The sequence below is a fragment of the Salmo trutta genome, chromosome 14 (genome assembly GCF_901001165.1).
Source record: "Salmo trutta chromosome 14, fSalTru1.1, whole genome shotgun sequence".
NCBI classification, from domain to species: domain Eukaryota; kingdom Metazoa; phylum Chordata; class Actinopteri; order Salmoniformes; family Salmonidae; genus Salmo; species Salmo trutta.
In genome coordinates this window covers 46,962,978-46,983,097 of record NC_042970.1, presented here as the reverse complement: position 1 = coordinate 46,983,097, position 20,120 = coordinate 46,962,978, and the positions used below count along the sequence as shown (strand labels likewise).

Below are 20,120 nucleotides of genomic sequence, written 5' to 3'. Positions count from 1 at the left end.
GGGATGAGGTAGGTAGTTGGTTGGATGGGATATTTACAGATGGGCTGAGTTAAGCTGCAGCGATCGGTAAGCTGCTCTGATAGCCGATGCTTAAAGGCAATGAGGGAGATAAGTCTCCAACTTCAGTGATTTTTGCAATTCGTTCCAGTCATTGGCAGCAGAGAACTGGAAGGAAAGGCGGCCAAAGAGGTGTTGGCATTGGGGATGACAAGTGAAATATACCTGCTGGAGCGCGTGCTACGGGTAGGTGTTGCTATGGTGACCAGTGAGCTGAGATATGGCGGAGCTTCACCTAGCAAAGACTTATAGATGACCTGGAGTCAGTGGGTTTGGTGACGAATATGTAGCGAGGACCAGCCAACGAGAACATACAGGTCGCAATGATGGGTAGTATATGGGGCTTTGGTGACAGAACGGATGGCACTGTGATAGACTGCATCCAATTTGCTGAGTAGAGTGTTGGAGGCTATTTTGTAAATGACATCGCCGAAGTCAAGGATCGGTAGGATAGTCAATTTAACGAGGGTGTGTTTGACAGCGTGAGTGAAGGAGACTTTGTTGCGAAATAGGAAGCCGATTCTAGATTTAATTTTGGATTGGAGATGCTTAATATGAGTCTGGAAGGAGAGTTTACCATCTAACCAGACACCTAGGTATTTGTAGTTGTCCACATATTCTAAGTCATAACCATCCAGAGTAGTGATGCTAGTCGGGCGGGCGGGTGCGGGCAGCAATTGGTTGAAGAGCATGCAATTTGTTTTACTAGCATTTAAGAGCAGTTGGAGGCCACGGAAGGAGTGTTGTATGGCATTGAAGCTCGTTTGGAGGTTTGTTAACACTGTGTCCAAAAAGGGCCAGATGTATAGAGAATGGTGTCGTCTGCCTAGAGGTGGATCAAAGAATCACCAGCAGCAAGAGCAACATCATTGATGTATACAGAGGAAAGAGTCGGCCCGAGAATTGAACCCTGTGGCATCCCCATAGAGACTGCCAGAGGTCCGGACAACAGGCCCTCCAATTTGACCCACTGAACTCTATCTGAGAAGTAGTTAGTGAACCAGGCGAGGCAGTCATTAGAGAAACAAAGGCTGTTGAGTCTGCCGATAAGAAAACGGTGATTGACAGAGTCGAAAGCCTTGGCCAAGTCGATGAAGACAGCTGCACAGTACTGTCTTTTATCGATGGCAGTTATGATATCATTTAAGACCTTGAGCGTGGCTGAGGTGCACCCATGACCAGCTCGGAAACCGGATTGCATTGCGGAGAAGGTACGGTGGGATTCGAAATGGTCAGTGATCTGTTTGTTCACTTGGCTTTCGAAGACTTTAGAAGGGCAGGGCAGGATGGATATAGGTCTGTAACAGTAACATCTGCTAAATATGTGTTATCCTCTGCAGCAGAGGTAACCCCTTGGTCTTCCTTTCCTGTGGCGGTCCTCATGAGAGCCAGTTTCATCATAGCACTTGATGGTTTTTGCAAATGCACTTGTTCTGGATTGACTGACCTGTCTTAAAGTAATGATGGACTGTTGTTTCTCTTTGCTTATTCGAGCTGTTCTTGGCATAATATGGACTTGGTCTTGTACCTAATAGGGCTTTCTTCTGTATACCACCCCTACCTTGTCACAACATAACTGATTGGCTCAAATGCAAAAAGAAAAGAAATTCCACAAATTAACTTTTAACAAGGCACACACACGAAGTTGGAAGTTTACATACACTTGGTTGGAGTTATTAAAACTATTTTTTTCAACCACTCCACAAATTACTTGTTAACAAACTATAGTTTTGCCATGCCGGTTAGGACATCTACTTTGTGCATGACACAAGTAATTTTTCCAACTTTTGTTAACAGACAGAACATTTCACTTATAATTCACTGTATCACAATTACAGTGGGTCAGAAGTTTACATACACTAAGTTGACTGTGCCTTTAAAGAGCTTGGAAAATTCCAGAAAATTGTGTCATGGCTTTAGAAGCTTCTGATAGGCTAATTGACATTATTTGAGTCAGTTGGAGGTGTACATGTGGATGTATTTCAAGGCCTACCTTCAAACTCAGTGCCTCTTTGCTTGACATCATGGGAAAATCTAAAGAAATCAGCCAAGACCCCAGAAAAAGAATTGTAGACCTCCACAAGTCTGGTTCAACCTTGGGAGCAATTTCCAAACGCCTGAAGGTACCACGTTCATCTGTACAAACAATAGTACGCAAGTATAAACACCATGGGACCACACAGCCGTCATACCGCTCAGGAAGGAGACGCATTCTGTCTCCTAGAGATGAACGTACCTTGGTGCGAAAAGTGCAAATCTATCCCAGAACAACAGCAAAGGACCTTGTGAGATGCTGGAGGAAACAGGTACAAAAGTAACTATATCCACAGTAAAACAAGTCCTATATCAACATAACCTGAAAGGCCGCTCAGCAAGGAAGAAGCCACTGCTCCAAAACCGCCATAAAAAAGCCAGACTACGGTTTGCAACTGCACATGGGGACAAAGATCGTACTTTCGAACTGTTTGGCCAAAATGACCATCGTTATGTTTGGAGGAAAAAGGGGGAGGCTTGCAAGCCGAAGTTCACCATCCCAACCGTGAAGCACAGGGGTGGCAGCATCATGTTGTGGGGGTGCTTTGCTGCAGGAGGGACTGGTGCACTTCACAAAATAGATGGCACCATGAGGGGGGAAAATTATGTGGATATATTGAAGCAACATCTCAAAACATCAGTCAGGAAGTTAAAGCTTGGTCGCAAATGGGTCTTCCAAATGGACAATGACCACAAGCATACTTCCAAAGTTGTGGCAAAATGGCCTAAGGACAACAAAGTCGAGGTATTGGAGTGGCCATCACAAAGCCCTGACCTCAATCCTATAGAACATTTGTGGGCAAAACTGAAAAAGCGTGTGTGAGCAAGGAGGCCTACAAACCTGACTCAGTTACACCAGCTCTGTCAGGAGGAATGGGCCAAAATTCACCCAACGTATTGTGGGAAGCTTGTGGAAGGCTACCCGAAACGTTTGACCCAAGTTAAACAATTTAAAGGCAATGCTACCAAATACTAATTGAGTGTATGTAAACTTCTGACCCACTGGGAATGTGATGAAGAAATTAAAGCTGAAATAAATAATTCTCTCTACTATTGTTCTGACATTTCACATTCTTAAAATAAAGTGGTGATCCTTACTGACCTAAGACAGGGACTTTTTACTCAGATTAAATGTCAGGAATTGTGAAAAACTGAGTTTAAATGTATTTGGCTAAGGTGTATATAAACTTCCGACTTCAACTGTATACACACACACACACACACACACACACACACACACACACACACACACACACACACTCCGGACTCCGACATTGCTCATCCTTATATTTCTAAATTCCATTATTTTACTTTTTAGATTTGTGTGTATTGTTAGACATTACTGCTGGAGCTAGGAACACAAGCATTTTGCTACACCCGCAATAACATCTGCTAAATATGTGTATGCGACCAATAAGATTTGGTCTCTTTTCAGCATAACACCTCGTGTCATCCTACCCTCCCTGCTCTTCTCTTCCATAATTACAGATCCTATCGTAATTTCCCTCGAGCAGAAAGGAGAGAAGTGAGATGCCGTCCCCAGTTCCCACACACTGTGTGTGCATGTGTGTGTGCCGGCCTAGGTATACTCTCTTCCTCCAAACTAATTACCAGAAACCGTCACGAAGCGAACGCGCTCTTCTCCCTGACGTAACGTCAGTATTTGTGCTGCAGAGATGATCCACCCTCTGTGCACACACAGAGCTAACTCCCAGGGGTTACAGTTAGCCTATTATGCACTGTAATTCCCACATAGGTGCATGTGCTTCCCCGTGTTATACCGCCAATGGCGTCATGAGAGATGCAAGCTCTCTTGCGTGGATGTTGTGATTTCTCAAGGCAGTACCGGAAGGAATAAGATGGAAATAAGAATGGTCCAATACATTTTGAAAAGCAGTGTGTGTTATTATAGTTCTTTCAGTTTAGGATGCATATATATGATCATAAAATAGATTTCAGGAGGATATTGCTCTTCATGAATTAAATCATTGTTAGAAATGTGCGTTTATATGAGTGTTCCAAATGGCTGCGTGCAAAATATGTTATCTATCAACCATTGATGAATGTTATTTGCTAGTGAGACCTTTATCGTGGCGGGAAGTTTATTTTGATCTGTTACTCTGTCTTGGAGGATAATCAAGGGTTGATGAAAATGTTTCAATCTTGAGTTTGGAGTGACTGCAGGTGCCACATTCTCAGGTCATTTTTATGAACTTGTCTGCCGCATGGCTTTTGAACAGAACTTGAGAAGCCTGGGCTTCCGAGGATAGCACTCTGATAATAAACCTTGAGTCTAATACTCAAGTCACAATGTCCCTGGATAATCTTTCTTATCCTCTGCCGTACATTTGGGGCAGTAGTGGGATTTTACCCCATAGGCTTATAAACACCAAGTGGGGCACTCAAGTTTAGAGTAGCAGAATATAGCTCCCAGAGCTGTGAGAATACAAGGTGCTCTTGAGTACAAGTGCAGGGCACTGCACTTAAGAAACCATTTAGAGAAAAACAGCCACCACTTTGCCACACAAATTAACTATTAATCTGCAATCTGGATAAAGGCCATGTGCTAAGACTCATTGGTAGTTTTTAGTGGTTATTTGCAAGTCAATTACTTCTTCTTTAGAAATGTCAAGATAATAAGTAAGTAAGCCCTGATCCCCGTTTCATATTTTCCTGTGTTACTAACAGCTAGCAGCTGTTTTTGTCTCTATATAGATTTCAAAATTAAATAGGGCCCTTCATGTTGTACACTCACAGTTTGCCCTTGTCACACTACTGTTCTGGGGACATGTGGCGAGTTCGATGGTACATGGAACTCTACTCAAACACACTCTTTCCGGTTCAAGTTTCACACTCATTCCAATTATTTGATCGAGATACAACCCATTACAACACATCATGCATCAGAGACCCCGCATGATTTGCAGTATTACACTCAGTTTTACACTCTGCTTCTGGCTTCACGCATAAAAACCCAAGAAAGAGACTACAGTGACGCATACAAAAGTATTCTGAGGTGATAGTTATCCCAGCAGCACTCACACTTGCCACTGTTTCAAGGACTACAGAACAGTTCACTCCCACAAGGGACCCGATGCAGAAAAATGCCTTAGAGTGGCGTAACCTTACAGAGAATATAAACCAACGAGGGCACTATAGAAAACGAACAGAAAACAAACAGTAGGTACATTCGATACTCTTACATTGTATCAACACACGTCTGGATGTATTTATCCACCATGACAATAAGCATGGGAAGGAACAACATGCCTCTTATAGCACTTCACGCAGAGCCATTATTATTAATACAATTTATTCTGTATTTTCAAACTGAAAGGATGCTGAGAAAAGACTACGCAACAGGAACATGCCTGAGGAAGGAAACATCAGCCCTGCCAGCAGCAAAAAGCACGCCTGCCTCTACTCTGTCTAGACCTCATATTTGACAACAAGGTATACCAGAAAAAAAGCCAAGCATACTGTACACGTTGAGTTCACAGTCGGTCACTTACAAGATGTCAAATAAGTGGGGACTCGGATTTGGAGATAGAGGGTAAATATTTATTATAAAAAACATTTTTTCAACAGGATGCTAAACATTGAAAAATGTAATGCTTAGATTGGAAATAAGTATTACTCATCTCAGACATCGTGATCAAGGTACACTTTGGAAAATATGAATTCCCAAACCAGAGTTAGGTCATGTGAAAGGTGATCGTAAAAAGATCTCATTGTCTTTCAGCTAGCTTCTAATAGAGGCACACGTCCCTGTGTTTCAAAGCCACACAGTATGCACGCATGGCATTTTCATGAGCTCTGCAAGTCAATAAACTGTTGAATGACAATGTGATGAGAAAAGGATTCAATCATAACCTAACACTAAACATTCCACAGGATTGCTTATTTCATCCACCAAATCAACTGGATGGACAGAGGGTAGGAAAAAAGCTAAAATAGCAAAGCCAGAAAATGATGCTGTGATAGACTGTCAAGGAATAGGACGGAGAGAAAAACTTAACACATACATGATTTGATCACTTTCTTGTCACAGAACATTTTCCTAGGCATCTGGAAATTCAAATGAGCCTCATGATTTAGATAGAGAACTATGAGATTTCATTGAATCACTCTCTCCATGCAGGGGCAGTCAAGACATTTCAGACCAGGGCCTGCTAGCAAAATCCTTCTCTCTCGCGCGCGCTCGCTCGCTCAAACTATAAAGCTGCTCCCGAGTGGCGCAGCGGTTTAAGGCACTGCATCTCAGTGCTAGAGGCGTCAGAGTCCCATAGGACGGTGCACAATTGGCCCAGTATCGTCCGGGTTTGGGGAGGGTTTGGCCGGGGTAGGCCGTCATTGCAAAATAAGAATTTGTTCTTAACTGACTTGCCTAGTTAAATAAAGGTTAAATAAAAATAAAAAAAATATGAAGAAATGCCCTACTGCTACTGTAGAGCTAGGTTTTATTACTTCAACATTCAAATGTACAAAGATGTATCTGAAATGCATCTATGCACATCAACAACCATTGTTTTACATATAAATTCAACATGTAAAGTGTTGGTCCCACATTTCATGAGCTGAAATAAAAGATCACAGAAATGTTCCATTCGCACAAAAAGCCTATTTCTCAAAAATGTTGGGCACAAATTTGTTTACATCCCTGTTAGTGCGCATTTCTACTTTGCCAAGCTAATCCATCCACCTGATAGGTGTGGCATATCAAGAAGCTGATTAAACAGCATGATCCCTACACAGGTGCACCTTGTGCTGGGGGCAATAAAAGGCCACTCTAAAATGTGCAGATTTGTCACACAACACAATGCCACAGATGTCTCAAGTTTAGAGGGAGTGTGCAATTGCAGTAATGTCCACCAGAACTGTTGCCAGATCATTTTTAATATCTCTACCTTAAGCCGCCTCCAAGTTCGTTTTAGAGAATTTGGCAGTACGTACAACGGGCCTCCCGACCACAGACCAAGTGTGACCAAGCCAGCCCAGGACCTCCACATCCGGATTCTTTACCTGTGGGATCGTCTGAGACCAGCCACACGGACAGCTGATAAAACTGAGGAGTATTTCTGTCTGTAACAAAACCCTTTTGTGGGGAAAAACCCTTTCTGATTGGCTGGGCCAGGCTCCCAAGTGTGTGGGCTTATGCCCTCCCAGGCCCACCCATGGCTGTGCCCCTCTGCAGTCATATGAAATCCATAGATTAGGGCCTAATTTATTTATTTCAATTGACTGATTTCCTTAGATGAACAGTAACATAGTAAAATCATTGAAATTGTTGCATATTGTGTTTTTGTTCAGTATAGATTAATAACACAAGATAAATATTGTTCTCCACTATGACATACAAGTGTCAAGTTTATCCAAAATGCAGCCGTATGCTACACCTAAACCCGGGAGGCTCCTCAGAGGAGGAAGGGGAGGACCATCCTCCTCAGTGAATTTCCTAAAAATAAAAATAGTGAAAGATAAAGTCATCCTTTTTAGATAAAACTATACTAAATATATTCACATAATCAAATAACTGATTAGAACACACTGTTTTGCAATGAAGGTCTACAGCAGCCTCAGCACTCTGTAGGGTAGCACCATGGTGTAGGTGGAGGACAGCTAGTTTCTGTCCTCCTCTGGGTATATTGACTTCAATACAAAACCTTGGAGGCTCATGGTTCTCACACCCTTCCATAGACTTAGACAGTAAATATGACAGCTTCCGGTGAATGTCCTCCAACCTGTCAGAGTTCTTGCAGAATAAACTGACATGTTGTCCATCCAAAAGATCAGAGAAATAATCTAGTACTGCAAGCATAAGCTACAGCTAGCTGGCACTGCAGTGCATAAAATGTGGTGAATAATTGACTCAAAGAGAGAGAAAGACAATAGGTGAACCGTTTTGAACAAATACAATTCTTCAAAAATGAAGGAGAAGCAAGCGAGAGAGATTGCTATATTTTGTTGTATTTTCTTCACTTTCACTTAGCTAGCGAATGCAGCAAGCTTGTTTAGGTTACTCAAACACCTGGCTCAAACAGAGAGGGATGCTTATGTTAGCTAGCTGGCTATGGCTATCCAACTCCGGAACAAAGTAAAGGTAAGCTCAAGGTAAGCATTTGGTTTCATTAATTTACTGGGGCTCGCCCTTTGTAACTGCTAAACTGCTTTCTGACCGTACACGCTACTGCAAGAATATAGCGGGTTTACTAATGTGTTAGTTCTAGTAGCTATGTTGACTAATATGTTAGCTAATATGGTAACAATGTAGGATGTGTGTAGTGGTTAGCGTTTATGACATGAAGGTCTGGCTTTAGTTTTTTTGTTACGAAAGTTAGCTGTGTTTGCGTGTGATCATTCTGCCGATTGAGTTGAAAAACACATATATATGGCAATGGCTATCCAACTCCGGAACAAAGTAAAGGTAAGCTCAATATATATATATATATATATATATATTTTTATTTTTTCTTTTTTTTCTTCTAGGGGTTAGATCAGCTTTAATATTTCGAAAAGATTGTAGCTTCCATCAATGTAATTATCCGCATCATTTCCAATCCCCCATTTATTTTTGGGGTATATTGGTGTAAGTTTAAACTCAGTTTTTCACAATTCCTGACATTTAATCTGAGTAAAAATTCCCTGTCATACGTCAGTAAGGATCACCACTTTATTTTAGGAATGTGAAATGTCAGAATAATAGTAGAGAGAATTATTTATTTCAGCTTTTATTTCTTTCATCACATCCCCAGTGGGTCAGAAGTGTACATACACTCCATTAGTATTTCGTAGCATTGCCTTCAAATTGTATACCTTGGGTTGAACATTTTGGATAGCCTTCCACAAGCTTCCCACAATAAGTTGGGTGAATTTTGGCCCATTCCTCCTGACAGAGCTGGTGTAACTGAGTCAGGTTTGTAGGCCTCCTTGCTCACACAAGCTTTTTCAGTTCTGCCCACAAATGTTCTATAGGATTGAGGTCAGGGCGTTGTGACAGCCACTCCAATACCTTGACTTTGTTGTCCTTAGGCCACTTTGCCACAACCTTGGAAGTATGCTTGGGGTCATTGTCCATTTGGAAGACCCATTTGTGACCAAGCTTTAACTTCCTGACTGATGTCTTAAGATGTTGCTTCAATATATCCACATCATTTTCGTTCCTCATGATGCCATCTATTTTGTGAAGTGCACCAGTCCCTCCTGCAGCAAAGCACCCCCACAACATGATGCTGCCACCCCTGTGCTTCATGGTTGGGATGGTGTTCTTCGGCTTGCAAGCCTCCCCCTTTTTCCTCCAAACATAACAATGGTCATTTTGGCCAAACAGTTCTATTTTGTTTCATCAAACCAGAGGACATTTCTCCAAAAAGTAGTCTCGCTTTTTTATGGCGGTTTTGGAGCAGTTTTCTTCCTTGCTGAGCGGCCTTTCAGGTTATGTCGATATAGGACTTGTTTTACTGTGGATATTGATACTTTTGTACCTGTTCCCTCCAGCATCTTCACATGGTCCTTTGCTGTTGTTCTGGGAGAGATTTGCACTTTTCACACCAAAGTACGTTCCTCTCTAGGAGAAAGAACGCATCTCCTTACTGGGCGGTATGACAGCTGCATGGTCCCACGGTGTTTATACTTGCGTACTATTGTTTGTACAGATGAACGTGGTACCTGCAGGCATTTGGAAATATCTCCCAAGGGTGAACCAGACTCGTGGAGGTCTACAATTGTTTTCTGAGGTCTTGGCTGATTATCTTTTGATTTTCCCATGATGTCAAGCAAAGAGGCACTGAGTTTGAAGGTAGGCCTTGAAATACATCCACAGGTACACCTCCAACTGACTCAAATAATGTAAATTAGCCTATCATAAACTTCTAAAGCATGACATCATTTTCTGGAATGTTCAAAGCTGTTTAAAGGCACAGTCAACTTAGTGTATGTAAACTTCTGACCCACTGGAATTATGATACAATTAAATGTAAGTGAAATAATCTGTCTGTAAACAATTGTTGGAAAAATTACTTGTGTCATGCACAAAGTAGATGTCCTAACCGACTTGCCAAAACTATAGTTCGTTAACAAGAAATTTGTGGTGTTTGAAAAAGGAGTTTCAATGACTCCAACCTAAGTGTATCTAAACTTCCGACTTCAACTGTATATTTTGGGTATGTGTATGTATATACACTGCTCAAAAAAATAAAGGGAACACTTAAACAACACAATGTAATTCCAAGTCAATCACACTTCTGTGAAATCAAACTGTCCACTTAGGAAGCAACACTGATTGACAATACATTTCACATGCTGTTGTGCAAATGGAATAGACAACAGGTGGAAATTATAGGCAATTAGCAAGACACCCCCAATAAAGGAGTGGTTCTGCAGGTGGGGACCACAGACCACTTCTCAGTTCCTATGCTTCCTGGCTGATGTTTTGGTCACTTTTGAATGCTGGTGGTGCTTTCACTCTAGTGGTAGCATGAGACGGAGTCTACAACCCACACAAGTGGCTCAGGTAGTGCAGCTCATCCAGGATGGCACATCAATGCGAGCTGTGGCAAGAAGGTTTGCTGTGTCTGTCAGCGTAGTGTCCAGAGCATGGAGGCGCTACCAGGAGACAGGCCAGTACATCAGGAGACGTGGAGGAGGCCGTAGGAGGGCAACAACCCAGCAGCAGGACCGCTACCTCCACCTTTGTGCAAGGAGGAGCAGGAAGAGCACTGCCAGAGCCCTGCAAAATGACCTCCAGCAGGCCACAAATGTGCATGTGTCTGCTCAAACAGTCAGAAACAGACTCCATGAGGGTGGTATGAGGGCCCGACGTCCACAGGTGGGGGTTGTGCTTACAGCCCAACACCATGCAGGACGTTTGGCATTTGCCAGAGAACACCAAGATTGGCAAATTCGCCACTGGCGCCCTGTGCTCTTCACAGATGAAAGCAGGTTCACACTGAGCACATGTGACAGACGTGACAGAGTCTGGAGACGCCGTGGAGAACGTTCTGCTGCCTGCAACATCCTCCAGCATGACCGGTTTGGCGGTGGGTCAGTCATGGTGTGGGGTGGCATTTCTTTGGGGGGCCGCACAGCCCTCCATGTGCTCGCCAGAGGTAGCCTGACTGCCATTAGGTACCGAGATGAGATCCTCAGACCCCTTGTGACACCATATGCTGGTGCGGTTAGCCCTGGGTTCCTCCAAATGCAAGACAATGCTAGACCTCATGTGGCTGGAGTGTGTCAGCAGTTCCTGCAAGAGGAAGGCATTGATGCTATGGACTGGCCCGCCCGTTCCCCAGACCTGAATCCAATTGAGCACATCTGGGACATCATGTCTCGCTCCATCCACCAACGCCACATTGCACCACAGACTGTTCAGGAGTTGGCGGATGCTTTAGTCCAGGTCTGGGAGGAGATCCCTCAGTAGACCATCCTCCACCTCATCAGGAGCATGCCCAGGCGTTGTAGGGAGGTCATACAGGCACGTGGAGGCCACACACATGACTGAGACTCATTTTTACTTGTTTTAAGGACATTACATCAAAGTTGGATCAGCCTGTAGTGTGGTTTTCCACTTTAATTTTGAGTATGACTCCAAATCCAGACCTCCATGGGTTGATAAATTGGATTTCCATTGATTATTTTTGTGTGATTTTGTTGTCAGCACATTCAACTATGTAAAGAAAAAAGTATTTAATAAGATTTCATTCATTCAGATCTAGGATGTGTTATTTTAGTGTTCCCTTAATTTTTTTGAGCAGTGTATATATACACATATACACACACAAACACAAACCCTCCCCTAATTGTAGTAAACTAATAAACAACATTTAGGCTTCTACTTCCAGTTAATACATTCTACAGTCGTGGCCAGAAGTTTTGAGAATGACACAAATATACATTTTCACAAAGTCTACTGCCTCAGTTTGTATGACGGCAATTTTCATATACTCCAGAATGTTATGAAGAGTGATCAGATTAATTGCAAAGTCCCTCTTTGCCATGCAAATGAACAGAATCCTCCAAAAACATTTCCACTGCATTTCAGCCCTGCCACAAAAGGACCAGCTGACATCATGTCAGTGATTCTCTCGTTAACACAGGTGTGAGTGTTGACGAGGACAACATTGGAGATCACTCTGTCATGCTGACTGAGTTCAAATAACAGACTGGAAGCTTCAAAAGGAGGATGGTGCTTGGAATCGTTGTTCTTCCTCTGTCAAACATGGCTACCTGCAAGGAAACACATGCCGTCATCATTGCTTTGCACAAAAAGGGCTTCACAGGCAAGGAGATTGCTGCCAGTAAGATTGTACCTAAAGCAACCATTTATCGGATCATCAAAAACTTCAAGGAGAGCGGTTCAATTGTTCTGAAGAAGGCTTCAGGGCGCCCAAGAAAGTCCAGCAAGCGCCAGGACCGTCTCCTAAAGTTGATTCAGCTGCGGGATCGGGGCACCACCAGTACAGCGCTTGCTCAGGAATGGCAGCAGGCAGGTGAGTGCATCTGCACGCACAGTGAGGCGAAGACTTTTGGAGGATGGCCTGGTGTCAAGAAGGGCAGCAAAGAAGCCACTTCTCTCCAGGAAAAACATCAGGGACAGACTGATATTCTGCAAAAGGTACAGGGATTGGACTGCTGAGGACTGGGGTAAAGTCATTTTCTCTGATGAATCCCCTTTCCGATTGTTTGGGGCATCCGGAAAAAAGCTTGTCCGGAGAAGACAAGGTGAGCGCTACCATCAGTCCTGTGTCATGCCAACAGTAAAGCATCCTGAGACCATTCATGTGTGGGGTTGCTTCTCAGCCAAGGGAGTGGGCTCACTCACAATTTTGCCTAAGAACACAGCCATGAATAAAGAATGGTACCAACACATCCTCCGAGAGCAACTTCTCCCAACCATCCAGGAACAGCTTGCTGACGAACAATGCCTTTTCCAGCATGATGGAGCACCTTGGCAAAAGTGATAACTAAGTGGCTCGGGGAACAAAACATCGATATTTTGGGTCCATGGCCAGGAAACTCCCCAGACCTTAATCCCATTGAAAACCTGTGGTCAATCCTCAAGAGGCGGGTGGACAAACAAAAACCCACAAATTCTGACAAACTCCAAGCATTGATTATGCAAGAATGGGCTGCCATCAGTCAGGATGTGGCCCAGAAGTTAATTGACAGCATGCCAGGGCGGATTGCAGAGGTCTTGAAAAAGATTGACTCTTTGCATTAACTTCATGTAATTGTCAATAAAAGCGTTTGACACATATGAAATGCTTGTAATTATACTTCAGTATTCCAAAGTAACATCTGACAAAAATATCTAAAGACACTGAAGCAGCAAACTTTGTGGAAATTAATATGTGTCATTCTCAAAAATTTGGGCCACGACTGTATATACATTTTACGGCCACAATCTATTTTACAGCTCCATTCAACCCCTCCCATCTATCTCTTAACACCATCCATATAGGATTTCTATTTGCAATATATTTTTCAACTGTGCTGTGATGCTTCACAAACGTTCTGAACCTTTCTGTGCTCATAGTTTCTACAGATTCTAATTAAAGATAAACATTTTTGCTAAAAGTATTATTATATTATTGATCGATTGACTATGACTTTTCAAGTCATCCAGTATTGCCATCTGCAGCGTTAGCTCCAGGTAAATGTTGCAATTCTTCAGCCATTTCTTTAATGGAAGCAAACGGAACGAAACAGGGATAAACATACCTGAATTTGTCCAAAATAAATACTCCAACTGTTGGTCTAATGATTAAATCTTTTTTTATTTTTTTTGATTACATCTTAGATCAGCTAAACGCAGGAAAGAGTGTGCAAGGTGGTATTGAATGTATCACTGTCTGTCACCTTGATTACACATTTTTTTCATCTCGACCTGTGCACCTACTCTTGTAAACTTTCATTCATAGGCTAGGTTGTAGCAACCTCATGATGGCTATAGGGAAAATTTGAGTATCATGTAGTAGCCTAAAGTTATCGATGTTACATTGAGCCGGGTGAAAAGAATATGAATGACAATAAGCAATAATAGAAATAAAGCCATGCTCATTAAAAAAAGTCCTCCCTCATTTAAACATCACCTACAGCCACGGGCCTAAACTATAGCCTACTGTAGCCTATCAAAACGAATTGCCCACATAGGCCGTTAATATAAGATATAAGAACAAGATGAAATTGAGAATAGTGAGGTAGCATAGGGAATGGAGCACAATGGAGCATGAACTAGAGCGACTGACTTAAAAATTAAAAACACGCAAAAAACGCAGCCCATGTGAAGCGAGTGAAGGCTTAACTGAATGAACAACAGAGACAAAATGCAATATCAAAGTTTGTTAAAATAGTTTGGGGAATGGCCTATTTGATGGCATGTTTAATGGACGGTGTCAAAACCGATAAGGTTTGTGTTTCCCTGTCTGAGTTGATATGCTGATTTGAGCTGATGGCCCATCAGTTGATTGACAGCTGATTGAACAGCTTGTTGACCAGATTGATTTCACCATCCCCACTCCTGCAATTCCCTCGAACCCTGTATCTTTAATCATGCAACAATCATTATCCTTCAATATTGGGATCACATTGATTGGATGAATATAAATTGATACAATGATAAAATCCAAACTAATGCACAACAATTGTAAAAATGAAAATCATTTAATTGCATGTAAAGTTTAGTGTTATTTTCAGTTGTATTTGCAATTTTGTTGAGCTGCGACACTTTGCCGTGTAAATTATCAGACTATTTGTTTAACCTCTTGAAAACATTTAAGTAAATGCAATTAACTTGTAGACCTAAGCAACCTTCCTAATGTGGAGGATGAGCTCCCTGCAAAAAAATAGCCCAGTCCGACCATGTTTCGCAGCGTTATCAACAAAAAACGGTTTTGAGCAATGTAAGTTAAAAAAACGGACCCGGAAGTGTTTTTTGGTTGTAGAGTAATGTTTAGTTGTATTAAGGATCCAAACACGTAATTTTCTTAACCTCCTAGTGGCTAAATGACAGCATAGGTTTCAAGTATCATGCTAGCTAGGCTTGAGTGTTAGCCTGGTAGAAGTTGCAGGAGAGACAGTAACACAATGCCGTCAAGAGGGGGTCACCAATTTTTTTTGCCCGCTTGTTTACACGACCCCCAACCAAATCTCGCGTAGGGCCCCTAAAAGGCTAGATCTGGCCCTGGTTATTTGTCCAAAGAGATTTATTCTGCCTATTGCTTGCCTTGAACAATAATAAAATATTTTTATTAAAAAAAATACTGGTTTTGCCTAATTTCCCCCCCTTACAAGTATGTCAATTTATTACAATCTAGTACCACAGAAGACTTCACAAGATATGTTCTGTAGCTGCATATAGCCTACAGTAGGCTTCTTGAAATGTCACCCAGTGGACCTGCAGTCTAAGGTACAATGTAGGTAGTAGGTAGGCTACGGTACTGTATTGTACACAAAAACACCGATTCTAGCTGCCCCCTGGCGGCAATTCTAAATATTTCTTTAGACATTCAAATCCTCCTGCTTTAGGATTATGTTACTCCTCTGACAGTATGGGTCAAATTAAGATCAAACATCTGTATAGGGCTAGGATTAGATTTAGGGTAAGGGTTAGTTAGGGTTGGTGGAAAACTGGTTGAATTAACCCCAGATAGGAGAGAACGGGAAGTATTAACTGGTCTGCTTATCTATTCAGATTGGGAACGAAAACAGAGGAAATATAACTGAAAAAGCCCTGGGAAATGAATTCCTATCACTGGCTATGTGGTTCATACAGGAAAGAGGTCGAATTGGGCAAGGATCAGGTTTGCATAAAAATCACATCTGCTAAATGACAAATGGAATAAAATAAACTATGGTTCAATGATAAATACTGTGGAATTGTAGTCAGTTATCTTAATCTATGAAATATGATCTGTGAATCATTCAAAGCTGTTTAAAGTTGTCTGAAAATGAGGAAAGACCGCATTTATGTTTTTTTTATAAGAATGATTATACAGTATGACAAGACTGCTCTTTCACACCTCATTTTTAATTTCTGGGCAATTTCTTTGCATGAATAGTTCACTAGGAAAATGCATGATTTTAGATGAGATTAATAATCTATTTTCACAAGTGTAGCACTCACAAATCTAAATTGTCTTCACCAGGTTTCCTTAAACTGAGAACATTTGGTTGAGATTGTTTTGAAGTCCGCGGAAGCTTGTATGGTATATCTACAGCCTAGTCTGAGTTCCCAGAAAGAGGAAAATGCATGTTTTTAGACTAAATTAATCCGGTTTCACACAAAAACTTGTGAAGTGAACAAGTAACTCAGAAATTATGGGTTGCTGTCCGGTGACTTCAGAGAGTTGCACAATATGACTCTGAGGTCAATGCCTGGACACGGAAAGGACTGGTTATTCACAGGTTCCTGTGTAGCCTATTTACTCACCTGCAATGAAGCTGACTAATGTCAAGACAACTTGGAGCATTTTGCTGAACATGGTGGTGTGTGTGTGTATAAAAGTTAGCTTTTAGTTGTTTTTAAGATTGCCTGAGAGGTTTTACTCACTGAGACAACGGCAGCCAGCGTTTCTATACCGCCTGTGCTGAGGACGATGTATGGGATCACGTTCTCTGCAAAGCCCGAGTCCCTCAAGATCCCATTGGTGTAGTACCAGATCTGTCAAGAGATAACAATGATCAACCAATACCACCGCATCAAAAATGTGGACATTTTAGGCCACATCAAAGCTTTGGCCTGCATGTGCTCATATCAATAAATACATGTGAATAAATGATACCCCACACCAATTGAACCCATTGAAAACAACCCTGATTTCAAATAGCATTTAACCATTGAAATGGATGTATACTGTAGAGATGAATTCCTTTTTTATCAGTTTCAGAATTAAAGCAGTCCAGTGCCAAGTAGTTGGAATAGGCAGAGAATATAGAAAAGACTGCATAAATATCAATTCACCCACCAAGATCAGGAGCAGGGGAATTCAACCCTGATTTGCGTCATTGCGTTTAAAATCTGCATAATCTATTGAGACTTTCACATGGACCTTGCCAATTGCAGGTTAGAAATAAATGCCTTTACAATATTGAGTTATTTGTCCTACAAAAACGAAAGGGATAGCAACACCCCCAAGAATGTAAACCCAAATCACTTTTTTGAAAGTGTCGCTATGCCGGTTTATTTTTGTAAGTCAAAGAACATTATTACCGGCTCATTTTGAAGATAAACAACACATTCCTACAAAAGCGATTGGTGGCACTGGCATAGTCATATTTTAAAGGTCCAGTGAATGAGGAGCTAGTAAGAGCCTTGTACAGTAACTACGCCAGTGAGGACACAGCTACTGAATTAAATAGAACACTTAAAAATGTTCTCTATGGATACATCCCTGTCCTTTAAATTGCAAGCCCAATCTCCTGTCTGTTTTATGAGCCGGAAAGAAATGCCAATTTAATGCCAATTACAGTGCAAAGGTCGATTAGTGATTTAATTAAGCCATAAGTTCCATTTGTTCTTGTTCAACTGTGTCCTTGGATTGATACTAATCGAGCCTTTTCCTTGTGAGCTCTCACACTGTCATCAGCATCTCATTCCTTCTATCTTGTTCCTATCACACAGCAAAGTTGCCAGTAATGCATTCGTAATGAAGTTTCTTGGGAAAAATTGCTTGTGAAGTTCTGTGACTATATGGCAATATATCTAAAAAGAAAATGTTAATGTTTTTTTTTTTTGGTGGGGGGGAGATAAGTTTTTCGAGGACTGGTAAATGAATAAGCACATCGAGTATTGATGCAATAGATTGCATACTCCCATAAATCTCAGGAAGCGTCATGCATAAACTTTGCATGAATAATTCAGCAAGTTCAAATAACATCTAGACGTTTGTCTGTGAAAGGGGATTATTATCTATCAGTAGGAGTTTTTCCTTCCCCCCCCAACTGTCACCAACTAAATAACACTTCCATCTCAACTACTGCTGCTGGAGAGGCAAGCCACTTATTAGTCATTCCATTGTTAGATTAAAATGTAAATATATATATATATATAAAATGTTTACCCCCTTTTTCTCCCCAATTTCGATTTTGTCTCATCGCTGCAACTCCCCAACGGGCTTGGGAAGCAAAGGTTGAGTCATGCGTCCTCCGAAACGTGACCCGCCAAACCACGCTTCTTAACACCTGCCCGCTTAACCCGGAAGCCAGCCGCACCAATGTGTCGGAGGAAACACCGTTCAACTGACGACCGAGGTCAGCCTGCAGGCACCCAACCCGCCACTAAGAGTCACAAAAGCGCGATGAGCCAAATAAAGCCCCCCCCCGGCCAAACCCACGCTAAATGGAGGTTGGATGAAGTGCATTTCTGATGGCACAAATAACCCCCAATATTAATACCTTCAAATGCACTGGAAAACATTTTTATCTCAGAGAACAGTACACTCAATTGTCAGAGATGAGAGAACGCTGCCACTTACGGCATTCAGGCCACACAGCTGGTAGCAGGCCATGGTGACCATGACGGTGATGACCTGCCAGCGCAAGGCGGGGTTAAGCATGAGCTCGGTGACGGACGCCATGTGCAGGGTGTTCTGGGCCCGACTCTCAGCGTGCACCTCCTCCAACTCCTTGGACACGTCCTTCTTGCCTAGGAAGGCTCTGAAGGCTGAGACACACACACACACACACACACACACAATGACTCCCAAAGTGCTTATTATATTGAACAAAGACCAAGTTGTGGTTTGAGTTGTTTGTTAAGTTGAACAGGAAATAATTGGTAACTTCTGTACGTGGTACATACTTTTTACACGTGTTTTCTTTAAACTTTTTGTTCAACCCATCATCACCTTGACATAATCAACTTTGTAAAAAATTGTATTTACTGCTAAAAGCAAAAACCTGGTGTTGAACAACACTGCAGTGACCGGAAACAGATTAAACTGTAAAGCTTTGTATAACTGAACATGTTCCCAGCATCACATGCTTTAATTTTATGCCAAATTTGCAATAACCCTACAGTATATACTGTATAGTCTTGCAAAACTATGCGGGTGACAGCAAACAAGTTTGAACAACACTGACTGTTGAACCTATGATTTAATTACATGCCAAATTTGCATTTGTGTACCAGATTGCGCAGCTTTATTTTTCTGTAGGGAGATTGTAAACATTGTTCCTGTGGAGGGACTATTTTGTGTTCAGTAGGATAAGTGTGTTGCTATGTAAGACAGTACTGGAACCTGAGCCCTCTCGCAGCACGCAGAGTGATACACACAACAAAGGGGCCTTATCGAGACGAGACAGACTCTGTGAAACAACATTAGGCTGTTAGTGGAGAGATCTCACCAGGGTATTATCAGTACAGAACCCCATGCCGTGATATCAGCAAGATCTATGAAAATGTGTAAATGTTTAGAGGCTGACAAAGAGGGACCAAGAGAAGGGGCGGTAGAGAGGAGATGGAGATGAAATACAATTCAATGCAGCTTTATTTGGTGCAAATGCTTCTCACATTGCCATTGTCACAGAGCACTTGACAAAAGGAAAGACATTTCAGAGCAACAACTTGAGGGTGAAAAATATAACGCTTTCATAATAAGTTCATTATAACAATGGCATAGCTCCAATCCTAATGCCTTAGGACAATTTATGGCGACGCCATTTATGGCGATGACAACCTATCACAATGTACAGACAGGTGTTGCATTCTCATTGCAGCATGATGTCAGCCTTAGGCCAGGCAGCTTCATGCTGATAGTTTTCAAACTCCAGTAAATCTCTACACAGAAAGTATATAGTAAAGAGGCTACGTTGAAGACTATAAATAAGACGAGAAGATGGGAAAACAAAAAGGGAATGAGGGAACAGAACACCCTGTGCCTGACTAGCATCATGCTGGGCTAGGGATTGTGATAATATAAATCTACAGGCAGGATTTAGTGACGGCAGTGGTCTGTACCTGCCAAACTACAGTGGTTCCTCCTTTAAAAGTTGCGTCATACTGCGGCACACCTTGCGTGCTGCCACAACAT

The 20,120-nt window shown here is 42.0% G+C and overlaps 1 protein-coding gene across 1 annotated transcript in view; it reads right to left on the bottom strand.

The window, feature by feature from the left end:
• The window catches only part of slc2a9l2 (solute carrier family 2 member 9, like 2), a 223,079-nt gene that overhangs the window by 116,239 nt on the left and 86,720 nt on the right, over positions 1-20,120 (bottom strand). Inside the window, exons 8-9 of the mRNA XM_029776210.1 lie at positions 18,564-18,751; positions 16,640-16,750 (exon numbers count right to left, since the gene is read on the bottom strand). Coding sequence (XP_029632070.1) covers positions 16,640-16,750; positions 18,564-18,751 — 299 coding nt within the window. The remainder of the gene's footprint in view (positions 1-16,639; positions 16,751-18,563; positions 18,752-20,120) is intronic.